The sequence below is a fragment of the Dermochelys coriacea genome, chromosome 9 (genome assembly GCF_009764565.3).
Source record: "Dermochelys coriacea isolate rDerCor1 chromosome 9, rDerCor1.pri.v4, whole genome shotgun sequence".
Lineage (NCBI taxonomy): Eukaryota > Metazoa > Chordata > Testudines > Dermochelyidae > Dermochelys > Dermochelys coriacea.
This window is the reverse complement of record NC_050076.1, coordinates 51,811,324-51,823,790: the sequence shown is the minus strand read 5'-3', so window position 1 is coordinate 51,823,790 and position 12,467 is coordinate 51,811,324. Positions and strand designations below refer to the sequence as shown.

The window sequence follows — 12,467 nt, the reverse complement described above, 5'->3', positions numbered from 1 at the left end:
GATTTTCAGGTACTCTCCTAGACTTTAAGGCCAAAAGGGATTATCATGACCATCTAGTCGGACCTCCTGCACATCACAGGCCACACGATCTCCCCCTCCCACTCCTGTAGTAGGCCCGGAACCTCTGGCTGAGTTACTGACGTCCTCAAATCTTGATTTAAAGGCTTCAAGTTACAGAGACTCCCACATTTACACTACTTCAAACTAGCAAAAAGAAAAGGAGTACTTGTGGCACCTTAGAGACTAACAAATGTATTAGTCTCTAAGGTGCCACAAGTACTCCTTTTCTTTTTGCGAATACAGACTAACACAGCTGCTACTCTGAAACCTGTCATCAAACTAGCAAGTGACCTATGCCCCAGGCTGCAGAAGGCAAAAAGCCCCCAAGGTCTCTGCCCTGGTGCAGGGATGGAGGGGTGGGATCTAATGGGGGCTTTATGTCACCTTTGCCTCCCTCCTATTCTGGAGCCGCGCCAAGGCCGGTCAGGCTGCTGGTGCAGGGCTGCCTGCTGTAATGTATGCTCTGCTTTTCCTATCTCCTGACTGCTCTGAGGAGCAGAGACTAGCTCTACTGCAATGCGTGCCAGCCATACCTCCAGAGCGCCTCCAACCTGCCCCCTATGCTGGGGGTCAGTAGCAGGGCTACTACAGGGCATTGTATGCTGGCCAAGGAGCCCCCTGCATAGGGAGCATTCTCAGGGGTTCAATTTCCACTCGCTTTAAGGCCCTCTTATGTTGTCAGAAGCAGCTACTCTGTTTAAACCTTGTAGATGTGAATCTGAAGTACAGGTGAGGAACCCAGGATTCAGTACTTTTTTTCCATAGATAAGCCCCTTCGTTTTCAGTTTAAATCGATTTTTACAGAAAAAAATCCCCGGTTTTACAAAAAGTATTATTTGTTTTTTTCCAATTTTCACCCTACTTTTGTATCATTCAAGTATATAAAAAATAACTTGTTTTATTAGGAAAATACAGTACATTGCATGAGATATATGTATTACGAGAATACATTATTCTGTGTGTATATGCAAAGCTGCCTGTTGAAGTAAGGCTATGTGTTAGTCTACAAGATACACACAATAAACAGGCACGCACACAAGCTCTGAAATACGCGCACGCACATCTGAACATACGGATGAAACACACTCCCACCACAAACACATGTCAAGCTGTTAGTAGACAACGGTTTAAGATCTGACACTAAAATGGGAAGAAAATGAAAATCTGTATCAGAATACGTTTCAGAACACAAGGAAGGATTCAAAAGTTTAAAAAAAAACAAAAACAGGAAAAAGGATGAAGTTGAGTGTATGCACTGCAAATGGTCTGGCCCAATTATTAAATGTAAATATTTATAGGCTAATAGTTCTAAATCTACAACAGTAAACTGTTTATTCAAATGAAAAATTTTATTTGGGGATTATAGGTAAGGCTAAGATTTTGTCATGGAAATTTTTAGTAAAAGTCAGGGACAGGTCATGGGCAACAAAGAAAAATTCACAGAAGCCTATGACCTGTCCCTGACTTTTACTAAAAATTTCCATGATAAAATGGAAAGGGTCTGGGCAGCTGTAGGGTGGCTGGGAGCTCTGCCCCCCCCCCCACTGGTGGGGACTCAGAGCTCCAGGGTCCCCCTGCCACCAGCGGTGGAGGGAAGCTGCAGGATCCTCCTGCCCCCTCCCCAGGGAGCTGTGGGAATCCCCCTGCCCTGCCATGGCAGCCATGAAGCAGCCAGGGTCCCCCTGCCCTGTGGCAATGACGGGGTGCTGCAGGGGTCCCTCTGCCCCATGGCGATGGCTGGGAGCTACAGGGTACCCCCCTGCCTGCAGTGGCAGATGGAAGCTGCAGGGTACCCCCTCTGCCCATGGCGGCTGAGAGCTTGGGGGCCCTGCTGCCTCAGGCAGTGGGGGTACCTCACAGCTTCCTGCCGCTGTGGGAAGCGGCAGTACCCTGCAGCTCCCAGCCACCAGGGCTGAAGTCACGGAGGTCTGTGGAAGTCACGGATTCCATGAATTCCACAACTACTGGGACAAAACCATAGCCTTAATTAGAGATACATTGTTTTCTTAAACTCAAAAGTAGCATTGTGTTTTAGTTCTGCAGCAAACCACATTGAATTCCATTCTTCAAAGCATTAATCTACGGATTATTTTTTTCCCCGTCCTTCCGCCCACCAAAATAAACCCCAATATTTACCCAGAAAAAGTATCAATAGTTTTTTTCCACCGATTTTCTTCTGTTTTTGTTGTTGTAGTAATACTGATAAACACTGATAAATTCTCAGGAAAAAGAAAACGAAGGGCCCTATCCATAGATCTAATAGCAACCTGCTCAGGCCAAAAATGTGACTGGCCTTTAAATACTGACAGGGCAGGGAATATATTCTAGAGTCTGAATAGCTGTCTTTTATAAATAATTTACCACTCCACTGCCAAGAAATCTGTCGCAGATGCTGCCGTCCTTTTGCGCACTCAGTTATTATGTGCATCGCAAGCCTGCTGGATGCATGGCTCCCCTCCCTCAGCTGTGCATTTTCCCGCTGACGTACTCAGCAGTGTCACAACATTCATGTGGAGAGAAGTGGGGGTAAAAAGCAAAGCCAGCTCCACTCTCATGCACCTGTTTTTCAATCTGATTGTGCAGAAGCTAGAGGTGGGCAAAATTGCGTCTTCCCTTTAATTTATCTGACTCCACTGGAACTTTGAAGTAGTTTACAAAAGTTGACGTGTTGGCAAATATTTTATTGGAAGGCTTCAGCTGCCCAGTGGGATCCAAGAGATGGGAGCAGGGCTGGCCAGGAATTCAGAATTCTGTTCTGCAAAAATGTTGAGGTTTTGAAATCTGTTTTCATTCCGCATTGGAACAAACCCGAGACCTTTTGACATTTTTCATAAAAAAACGAGACTGAGAGCGACCAAGTGCCCAGAATAGTTAAGACATGGGATATTGGAGATCCAGATTCAAGTCCCTGCTCTGAAAAAGGCAGAGGAGGGACTTAAATTTGGATCTCCTACATCCCAGATGAGTGCCCTACTCACCAGGTTCTCTAGGTTGAACCAGAAATTCCATCCTAGCCGTGAGGAACCTCCCTTACGCAAGTTCCGTCGAAACCCATACGTTCCTGCAAAAAAATTTGATTTTGATGCTTTGGCATTTCCTGATGAGAAACCCATCAAACTGAGAAATGCCTGACCAGCTCTAGGTATATGTATCACTCCACGTGGTCTGGAGACAAGTAGTGGTTAAACAGAGGACACGCACACACATACCTGAAAACAAAACGTGAGGGTGGCATGAGTTTCTCCATGGAAACATCCAAAGTTGCATGACAAGACGCGTCAGAGAATTACAGGGACTCCCATCTCAGCCACTGAAGAACCAAAAGCCAGGAAACAGAGTTCCAGAGTGCCAAACCTTCTGACCACGGAAGCACGGCCACTCGTAGGTCTAATGTCCTGCCAGGGATGGATGGCCACTGCAGAGCCCCTATAGCTAGAGGATTTCGTGCTCTACCAAAAGCACCACAGCCTGCAACCCCTGTGCACGCTACGTCACAGCACTTACTGACCTGAGGAGTCCCATTGAATTTGGTGGGTTTGCACATGGGAGGGGTATTACTTGGCGTGAGTAAGGCTGAAAGGATCTGGCCCCAAGGATGGGAAATACCTGGCCAGCTGTAATACCCAGTACAGATGGGATCAGGGCTGGGTCACACAGGCAGCTGATCCTGCCAGGGCCCCAAGTCGAGAGAGACAGGCAGAAAGAAAGTACTCCTCTCCTGGGGGGAGGGGAGGAAGACCAGAGGCAGCTGGTCAGCCCCACACCACTGGATTCTGGGCAGGGAAGGGGATGAGAGCACTGCCTAGCTGCTGTCCAAGTGGGGCAGAGCAGCCCCAGAGCCACGGCTCCTCTGAGAGGAGGGGAGAGGAGCAGGTGGCCAGTGGCCCGGGGCAGAGGAGAAGCGGAGCTCTGCCCAAAAGGGCAAAACTACTTTGCGTTACTGCGGGCAGTGGAGATGTGAGCTGTGCATGGCTTGTGTCGACCTGTCCATGCCCTCCCCTGTCTTGCTGCCTCCCCTGCTGGCTGCTTCCTCTGCTCCAGTGACCCCTGCCCAGGCTTGCTGCAGTACCCCATGCCTGCTGCCTGCTTTGGCACCCTGCCCTTGCCCTGGGACTAATCAGCAGGGCGGCGTCACTCAATGACAGCGCTGTCTCTGGCTTGCCAGCCTGCAGATCTGCACCCCGTGATGGCCGCCGCCCTGATTGCCAACAAGCCGGACTTCGTGAAGCTGTTCCTGGAGCAGGGCGTGCACCTGAAGGAGTTCGTCACATGGGACACCCTGATCTACCTCTACGAGAACATGGCGCCCTCCAGCCTCTTCCACAGCAAGCTGCAGAAGGTGCTGGTGGAGGAGAAGGAGCGTTCGGCCTTCTCCAAGGTGCCAAAGATCCAACTGCACCACGTGTCCCAGGTGCTGAGGGAGCTGCTGGGCAACTCCACGCAGCTGCTGTACCCGAAGCCCAAGCATGCTGAGCGGCACCGGCTCTCCATCGCCATCCCACATATCAAGCTCAATGTACGAGTCTCCCTGCGCTGGGGCAGGGAGCAAAGGGAGGGGGAACTGAGGGGGGTAGACCTGCTGGGAGAGGACACCAGCTGGCGAGGCCAGAACTGTGGCCAGGTTTCAAATCGGGCACCTGAGCCATCCCTGCACTGGCCAGCACCTGAGAAACCCCGGCCTTAGGACATCCAACTGAAGGCTCGGGGAAATCTGCACTGGTGGGAGTGTATCAATGTGCCTCCAACCAGGGCTGCCCCCTAATGCCACACTGCTGCAAAGGAGGGCTCATGATGGCACAGCTCTCCGATCCATTATCAGGTTGACACGGTGTAACTACGCCTACCTGGACCCGGGGCCATATATGACCCGCAGAAGCTGGCCCTGGGATAGGTATATTGGTGTAGCTCCACTGGTGTAAACTGTCCTGCTCTAGACAAGCCCTTGTATTTGTTTGGCTGTTCCTCTCCAGGTAAACGCAGGTTTAAATTCCTGTAAAAGTCCAGCCCCTCCTCAGCTCAAGTGGGTTTCTCTGAGTCCCCACCAAAATCACCTGAAAGCCAAACGTGGCCGTTGTAGGCAGATCATTGCCTGGCCCATTCCTGGGGCCTGATTCCCATGGCCTTCCTCCTTGCACAGCGGGTTAGTCATGACACACCCTTCTGCAGCAGTAGCATGTCCACTCACATGGCACTGCTGTCCCTGTCCCGACAAGGGGCAGGGCAGGGGAGACCCTCTAAGTCAGGTGTTCCTGGCTCCATGCACTGGGGAAACTCCAGGTGTTTACAGGACAAGTACACAGGGCTGGGGAGGGGAGATCCTGGTAGCTACGGAGGAAACTTGCCAGCAGATTTCCTCACGTCGTTTCCCCGGATGCCTGGCTCCCCTGCTTCTGCATGTATTAGTGCAGGGTCTCATGGTGTGAGCTGGGAGTTGCACAGAGCAGCTGCCACAAGCTGAGAGAGCAAGTTAGCTAGCTGCCCCTGCAGTGACACCAGATCGCTGGGCCCTGTCACCAGGTCTCTCCTTTCTCTATGGCCTGCTGCCTTCCTGCCCCCTTACCAGGGCTCTGGTTCGCTGTGCCAGTGGGGTGCCCCCGAGTGAGCGTCAGTTCTTTGTAAAGTCTTGGTCTAACTCTGCCGTCCTCCCCAGGTGCAGGGTGTGAGTCTCCGCTCCCTCTACAAGCGCTCAGCCGACCGGGTCACCTTCACTATGGACCCAGTCAGGGACCTCCTCATTTGGGCAATTGTCCAGAGTCGCAAGGAGCTGGCAGAAATCATCTGGGCCCAGGTACGAGGACCCTTCCCAACAACTCCCCGAGGTCACTGTTAACAACAATAGAGTAGAACCCAGGTCCTTCAGTGCTGACCACCTGTGTCTGCCACATCAGCCCATGGACTCCCAGCTCCAGCAAGACTGCTTCCCTCCTGTGCAAGTTTGGGGCCCATTGCTACTCATCCCACATTGTCATCACCACCCCATGCTTGTGAACTAGTGCAGAGGGGAGGGGTCTGCAGGGGAGGGCAGAATCAGCTGGGCTCATGCCTCCTTCTTGTAAGAGCAAGGGCAAAAGGCTGTCTCTGAACCCACCACCAGCTTTCGCAGAGGCATGCCAGGATCACGTTGCCTCCATCAAACCAAGTAGCTGTCGGTCCCCGTTAGGACGAGGGGGACCCCTGTCTTCCGGCGCTGGGTGGTTACAGCTCATCAGCTTGGGTCTGGCCAGGAAATTAATGTCCTGCGCCTAGACCTTTTCCACCCACAAGCCACTGGATGGACAGCCAGATTGTCCCACAATGCCCTATGAAAGCAAGCACAGAGCAGTGCAGTGAATTGTGGTGCTAGGACCCACAGGATATGTGCCCAGAAGTCTCTCGAGTGGGGCCAGCGCCAGTGCAGGGAGTAATGGCAGCAAGCGGCCGTGCCTGCTGCTCGGCACTGTGCCCAGGCTCTCTTGAGTTAGGCCAAGACACAAGATAGCTTAGCTCAAGAACCCACAGCAGTGGAGGCCCTTACCTGAGAGCTGTAGCAAGCCTCATACCGGAGCAGCCACTAGAAGGGGACAGAGAGCCCCCCTCTCCCAGCCTGGGTTGTGTTGCTAGTGCAGCAGCTGCAAGTAGAACTGGCCAAGGCCATCAGGAACAGTGAGCTGTAGGCCTTAGGGAAAGATTCCTTCCCAGCAGGCGGCATGGGTGGTGCCATGTCCTGGGCCAGCTCAGGGTGCTCCCAGTTCCCTGGGCAGGAAGGGAGGAGGTGCTGGGATGCCCATGGACAGGGCAAGGGGTGTGTGGAGGGTTTCCTGTGCTGTAGAAGCTCTGGCCAGGAAAGAGCATCCCTTTAAACGACAAACCACTGCAGCATTCCCCAGCAATGGTCCAAAGACCTGGGCAGCCCTAGGGCATGGCAGCACCTGGCCCCAGTGTGGGGGAACACTGCAGCCTGGGCAAGGGCTGGAATTACCTGTCTAGCCAGGAGCCCCATTTGCCGTCACTTCCAGCCCTGCTTTGTAATGCTGGCCTTTCTCTGTGGTGCTCAGCCTGGGATGCCCCGCTCCTCTCCCTTCAGCAGACACTTGGGGCTCTACTGGCTTCCCAGGATGGGAATTCCCTGTTCTTGCTAATCTGTCCCCTGCTTTCTCAGAGCCAGGACTGCATTGCGGGGGCTCTGGCCTGCAGCAAGATCCTGAAGGAGCTGTCCAAGGAGGAGGATGACACGGACAGCATGGAGGAAATGCTGACCCTGGCAGAGGAATATGAGCACCGAGCCATTGGTGAGCATTGTTACCATATGCCGTGCCTGCTCCATGCAGTGATCTGTTCCCCGCTAGTGGGGGGTCCTTTAGCTCAGGCAGCTGCAGCTCATGTATCTAGATTCAGAGATCCCAGGGTCAATCTCTGCTCCCAACAACTCACCAGCGACAACAGCATCTCACTATCGGCCCCTCCTTCTGTCTGGAGCCACTGCTCTTCTTCCGGAGTCTGTTCCTGGTCCCTCCCTGGTTCCGACTGGCGTCAGGCACCGTCTGGCTGGGGACAATGGCTGGTGATTTCCGACGACGAATATCGCTTCACAGTCCAGCTGCCAGGCAGGGCAAGGTGGGATCCTGTGGGCCTTGACTATTCCAGTGCCGTGTACTGGTGCCAGATACCCCCACGCTAGGAGCGTCGGTACACAGAGGTGGATAGTTATCTCCTGGGCATCTGCGAGACAAAGCCGTGCTTGGCTGGCTGGCCTTAGGGATGCGGTGGGTGCTGTACCTGGACCAGGGTGTTTGGTACACACGTATGGGGCTTGGGCCATTTGTTTGGAAAGTTGTTGCTTGGGGGCTGGGAAGTGTGTCTGGTGCCGGGTAGCACAGGCTGGAGCGGAGGTCACAGTGCAACATAATGATTGGGCCTGTGAAGAGTGCTGGGTTCAGAGGTCAGCAGGAATCTGTTCAGAGCACAGCTGGACATGCTATGACAGAGTAGACTAACTCCAGAGATGGATCTCCAGCCTAGCAGGTGCACAAAGCCTGCATCTGAAGCTTGGGCCAACGCAGGGTCCTGAAAAGGACAGGAAGCTCTGGGGCCGGGCTGAATGGCACTGTCTCTGGACCCATCCCCAGGAATGGCCTGTCTTCTCCACGGCACAGGGCTCGATCCACGCTGGGCACTAGCCTCTCTTTGGCCCATTGCCCATGTCTGGCTCTGCTCTCTGCCCTGCTAGGCGTGTTCACAGAGTGTTACCGCAAGGACGAGGAGAGAGCCCAGAAGCTCCTTATCCGAGTCTCGGAAGCCTGGGGCAAAACCACCTGCTTACAGCTGGCGCTGGAGGCCAAGAACATGAATTTTGTGTCCCACGGAGGCATCCAGGTGTGTTTCCAGGCTGGAAGGAGGCACCCACCTCTTCCCTGTCCCATGCTAGGGCCCAGTATCCCGCTTCCTAGGTGTGGGGCTCAAAGGAGGGCACGCCACTGCCAGGGCCTTGTGTCGGCTCCCCCAGCACTGTCTCCCACTGCCTGAGCTTGGCCAGGGGAGCATGTCTGGCAGCTCAGGCTCCACCAGGTGTCCTGTTCCCATGGGTACCCTGTTGCTCTGAAAGTGCCTGCAGCCATTACCTGCATCAATCCTGTTGCCATGCTGCCTGGGAAGGGCAGAGCCCATGAACCTGTTCTTGGAGAGAGGGGACGTGCTGTGGCATGTGGGCTCCCTGCACACCAGTGCTTCCCCACAGGAGCTCGCACACACTGTTGGATTGCCCTGAATGCCCCACCCCGGCACTCACTGGCTGCCCACATTATTTCATTGCCCGCAGTCCATTTCCTCTGCTCTTTGGTGGCCACTCACTGATCCTCGGCCACACGGGGTCCCTGTGCACCATCCAGACTAGTGAACTACTCAGCAAATCAACCTCTGCCAGCTTCCATCTGGCACAGCTGTGGGCAGGCCCTGGGTTGCTCACTGAGCCCTCCATGTGAGGGGTGTGGATCTGGCCGGGGGTGGGGTGGGCCATGGCAACATTTCTGTTTGGGATCAGCAATGCTGGAGCTAGGGGTGAAGGGGGCCAGCTCTGGGCTCCATATGAGCTTGATTTCCTTCCTCTGCCGCACCCAGGCCTTTCTGACCAAAGTCTGGTGGGGGAAGCTGTGCGTGGACAACGGGCTCTGGAGGGTGATCCTGTGCATAGTGTTCTTCCCCCTCACCTACACCAGCTTCATCACCTTCAGGTACCACCAGGGCTCCCAGGATGGAGCTGGCACGTGGCCCCGGCCCTAGTTGCCGTGTGCTGCTGGGAGTCGGACTGTAAGACTCGCATTCCCTGACTGCAGAGTGCTTGCCTCCCTCCTTTGCCTCTCCCCTGTGCCACTGTGGCATCCCCGGGCTGGCCAGTGGTATAAATAGTTCTCCCACTACCATGGGTGGCGTGTGAACCGCCCATTCAGGGAGGCTAGCCCCGGCCCTGCCCCTTCTGCCTGAGATCCCCCCCTCCACCATACCCTTCCCCTGCAAGAGCCCCCCACCATGGCCACCGGCCCCCCCTCCCCGCTCCAGCTCAAGGCTGCCTGAGCAGCCCAAGCCCCAGAGTTCTGGGCAGGCTGGCTCAGCACCCACAGCCCCGGAATGCCAGGCAGGCTGCCCCAGTGCCAGGCAGCCCGAGCACTGGCACCAGCTGCCTTGAGTCCTGGGCCACAGGCTGGCCCACCTAGCCCCAGCCCAGGCCAGGAGGAAGAGCGGGAAGCAGGAGGGGGTCTCAGGGCAGAGCGAGGGCAGGGCCACACCTGGCTGTTTGGGGAGGCTCAGCCTCCTGTGGCCTGCGATGCCCACCACCCATGCCCACTGCCATCCCACACTGTACTGCTCATGCCCCGGTAGCCTGGCTGATCTACTCCCTCCCTCCCTGGGAGAAATGGCCCAGCCCTTGGAGCTCACTGAGCGCTGTTGTGTCAGCTAGCATCAGTAATCCTGTCCTGCCATCAGTTTCAGCCAGCTTACCCGGGAACGTGATCCCAGTCGGCCAGCACAGGCCTGTGGGCATTGGTGAGCCTTGGGAGCAGCCAGGACACTCTGTCAGAGCTGGGCTTTGTCCTAGCAGTGGCTGCCCCAACATCTTCCTGGGCATGGCATTGCTTGGCCTAGCAAGCTGCGATGGGAGAATACGAGGGGTCTTAAAGCACAGTAATAGCAGTCCTGGGCCAGGCAAACCTGCCCATCCCCGAGGGGCTGGGGAGAGTCTCAGGGTTCCCTAGCTGCACTATAACTGCTCAGAGCAAGGCCTCTCCCGGTTAGTCCTGCTCCGCTGCATCCAGCTCCCCTTTAACAGCTGAGTCAGTTGTTCCTTCCTGCTTCCTTCCCCCATGCAGGGAGAAGAAGCTGCAGCCCATGAGCTGCCTGACACGCACTCGTGCCTTCTTCACGGCCCCTGTTGTCATCTTCCACCTGAACATCCTCTCCTACTTCAGCTTCCTCTGGCTCTTCGCCTACGTCCTGATGGTTGACTTCCAGGCGAAGCCGTCCTGGCGGGAGTACGTCATCTATTTTTGGCTCCTTTCCCTGGTGTGCGAGGAGACCCGCCAGGTACGGGGTGGGCTCAGCAAAGGCGTGGGGGGCAGGGGAGATGGTGGTGATGCTGCAATCCAGGCTCTGCAGGGCGTCTCTCCCGGTCAGTGAGGGCTGCCCGTCCCAGGGTCTCTCAGAAGGGCAGCAGGCAGCAGCCGTTCTTGTTTTCTCACTGCTGCATGTGCTCCCACAACAATCCCATCACCTATGCCAGCCAAATGGTGCTGTCGCACCTGTCAGTTGGCCACACACTCACTCGCGCGCTCTCACATGCCACGCTCACGGGGTTCACGCCAGATGGGCCCTTCGGACCATCTAGTCTGGCAGGGCCGGCCTTAGGGAAAATGTCGCCCTGGGTGAACTTGTATTTTGGCACCTCTGACCCCTGTGGATGCAGTGCCCTCCATCCCCTCTGGCTCCTGTGAGTGTCCCCCCGCCATTGCCCCTGGCCTCCACGTGCTCTCCAGACTCCCCTCTCCCCTGCGCCCCAACCCCTGTGGCCACATGGGGAAACTGACCTGGATGCACAGAGCGGCTGGCATTAATGCTCGCTCCCCCCTTGAATGCTGCTCCTCTGCGCACCCCTCAGGGGCTGTGAGGGGGGAGCGACATCAGGGGTGTTCCCCACCTGGGCTGTGTAAAGGGAGGACAGGAGAGCAGCAGCTCCTGATGCCTCACAGCACAGCCTGGGTGGGAAAAGTGACTTGGATGCAGGGTGCCCTAGCATTGCCCCTTGCTCCCCGCCTTGCAGCCCTCTGGAACATGGGGGGGCGAGCAGTATGTGTGTCACTGCTCCCCCACATGTTCCTCTGATGGGAGGAAGCAGGGAGACATCTGGGCACCTCCCCCAAGCAGTACTCCCCTGCCAGCCAGGAGCAGTTTCTGACACTACACTGGCAGCGCGCATCTCTGCACAGCCGCATGGCACCCTCTGCACCATGGCGCCCCTGGGCAGTCAGCCGGGTGGCCTACCCCTTAGGCTGGCCCTGTAGTCTGGCCTGCTGTACATCATATACCAGAGAATTTCACCCAGCCACACCAGTGTCGAGCTCAGTCACTTGTGTCTGCATGCCTTTCGGGAAGATGTGCTTTAGTCAATCCGAGACAGCGAATCCCATGGTAGTTCGTTCCCGCTTGGCCCTCTGGTGTTCTTCAGACATCATTCTGCCCTAGCGACTAATCTTCATTTAAAGTTATAGAGGCGCTCAATGTTGGCAGCACTTGGCTGTTTTATGTCCCGGCTGAAACTTCTGAAGAAGGTGGCAGAGCAGAAATATCAGCAGTATGGTCCGGTGCTTAGATGTCTTGGGCTAGCAAGCTGCGATGGGAAAAGATGAAGGGTCTGAAAGCACCATATAATGAGAGGCAAGAGCATCAGAAGCTCCCTAAAAGTGGCGGGGCCACCAGCACCCGAACTGTGGCCCTGCCTCCTGCACCCACCCCTTCCCCCTGAGGCCCTGCCCCGACGCTGCCCCTTCTCTCCCACCCTCGCACCACACCTTGCCCCAAGATCCCGCTCCTGTGCTGCCTCTTCCCCCAATACCTCTCCACCCCCTCACCCCCATCCCTTACCCTTCTGGCCAGTGCAAAGTGATGGGGCCATGGCCCCCTAGTCCCCCCCCCCCCCCCCCGATGAGAGTAACAGCAGCCCTAAACCAGAAAAAGCTGCCCCTCCTTGAGGGGCTGGGGAGAGTTTCCAGGGTTGGCACTGCAGCCCTAGCAGTCACCAGTGGCCACAGGCCTGCGTTGGCCGGCTGGGAGCACATACCCAGGTAAGCTGGCTGAAGGTGGCATGGAATCACCCTCTCTGTTCAAAACATGGGCCTTAGTTCCGATATGAATCAGTCTAGCTTCCGCTTCCAGCCATTGGT

At 55.7% G+C, this 12,467-nt stretch overlaps 1 protein-coding gene across 1 annotated transcript in view; it reads left to right on the top strand.

Annotated features, from left to right (window-relative positions):
* The window catches only part of TRPM2 (transient receptor potential cation channel subfamily M member 2), a 64,389-nt gene that overhangs the window by 29,758 nt on the left and 22,164 nt on the right, over positions 1 to 12,467 (top strand). The window contains exons 12-17 of the mRNA XM_043491701.1: positions 4,226 to 4,576; positions 5,711 to 5,848; positions 7,199 to 7,328; positions 8,267 to 8,412; positions 9,154 to 9,266; positions 10,401 to 10,614. Coding sequence (XP_043347636.1) covers positions 4,226 to 4,576; positions 5,711 to 5,848; positions 7,199 to 7,328; positions 8,267 to 8,412; positions 9,154 to 9,266; positions 10,401 to 10,614 — 1,092 coding nt within the window. The remainder of the gene's footprint in view (positions 1 to 4,225; positions 4,577 to 5,710; positions 5,849 to 7,198; positions 7,329 to 8,266; positions 8,413 to 9,153; positions 9,267 to 10,400; positions 10,615 to 12,467) is intronic.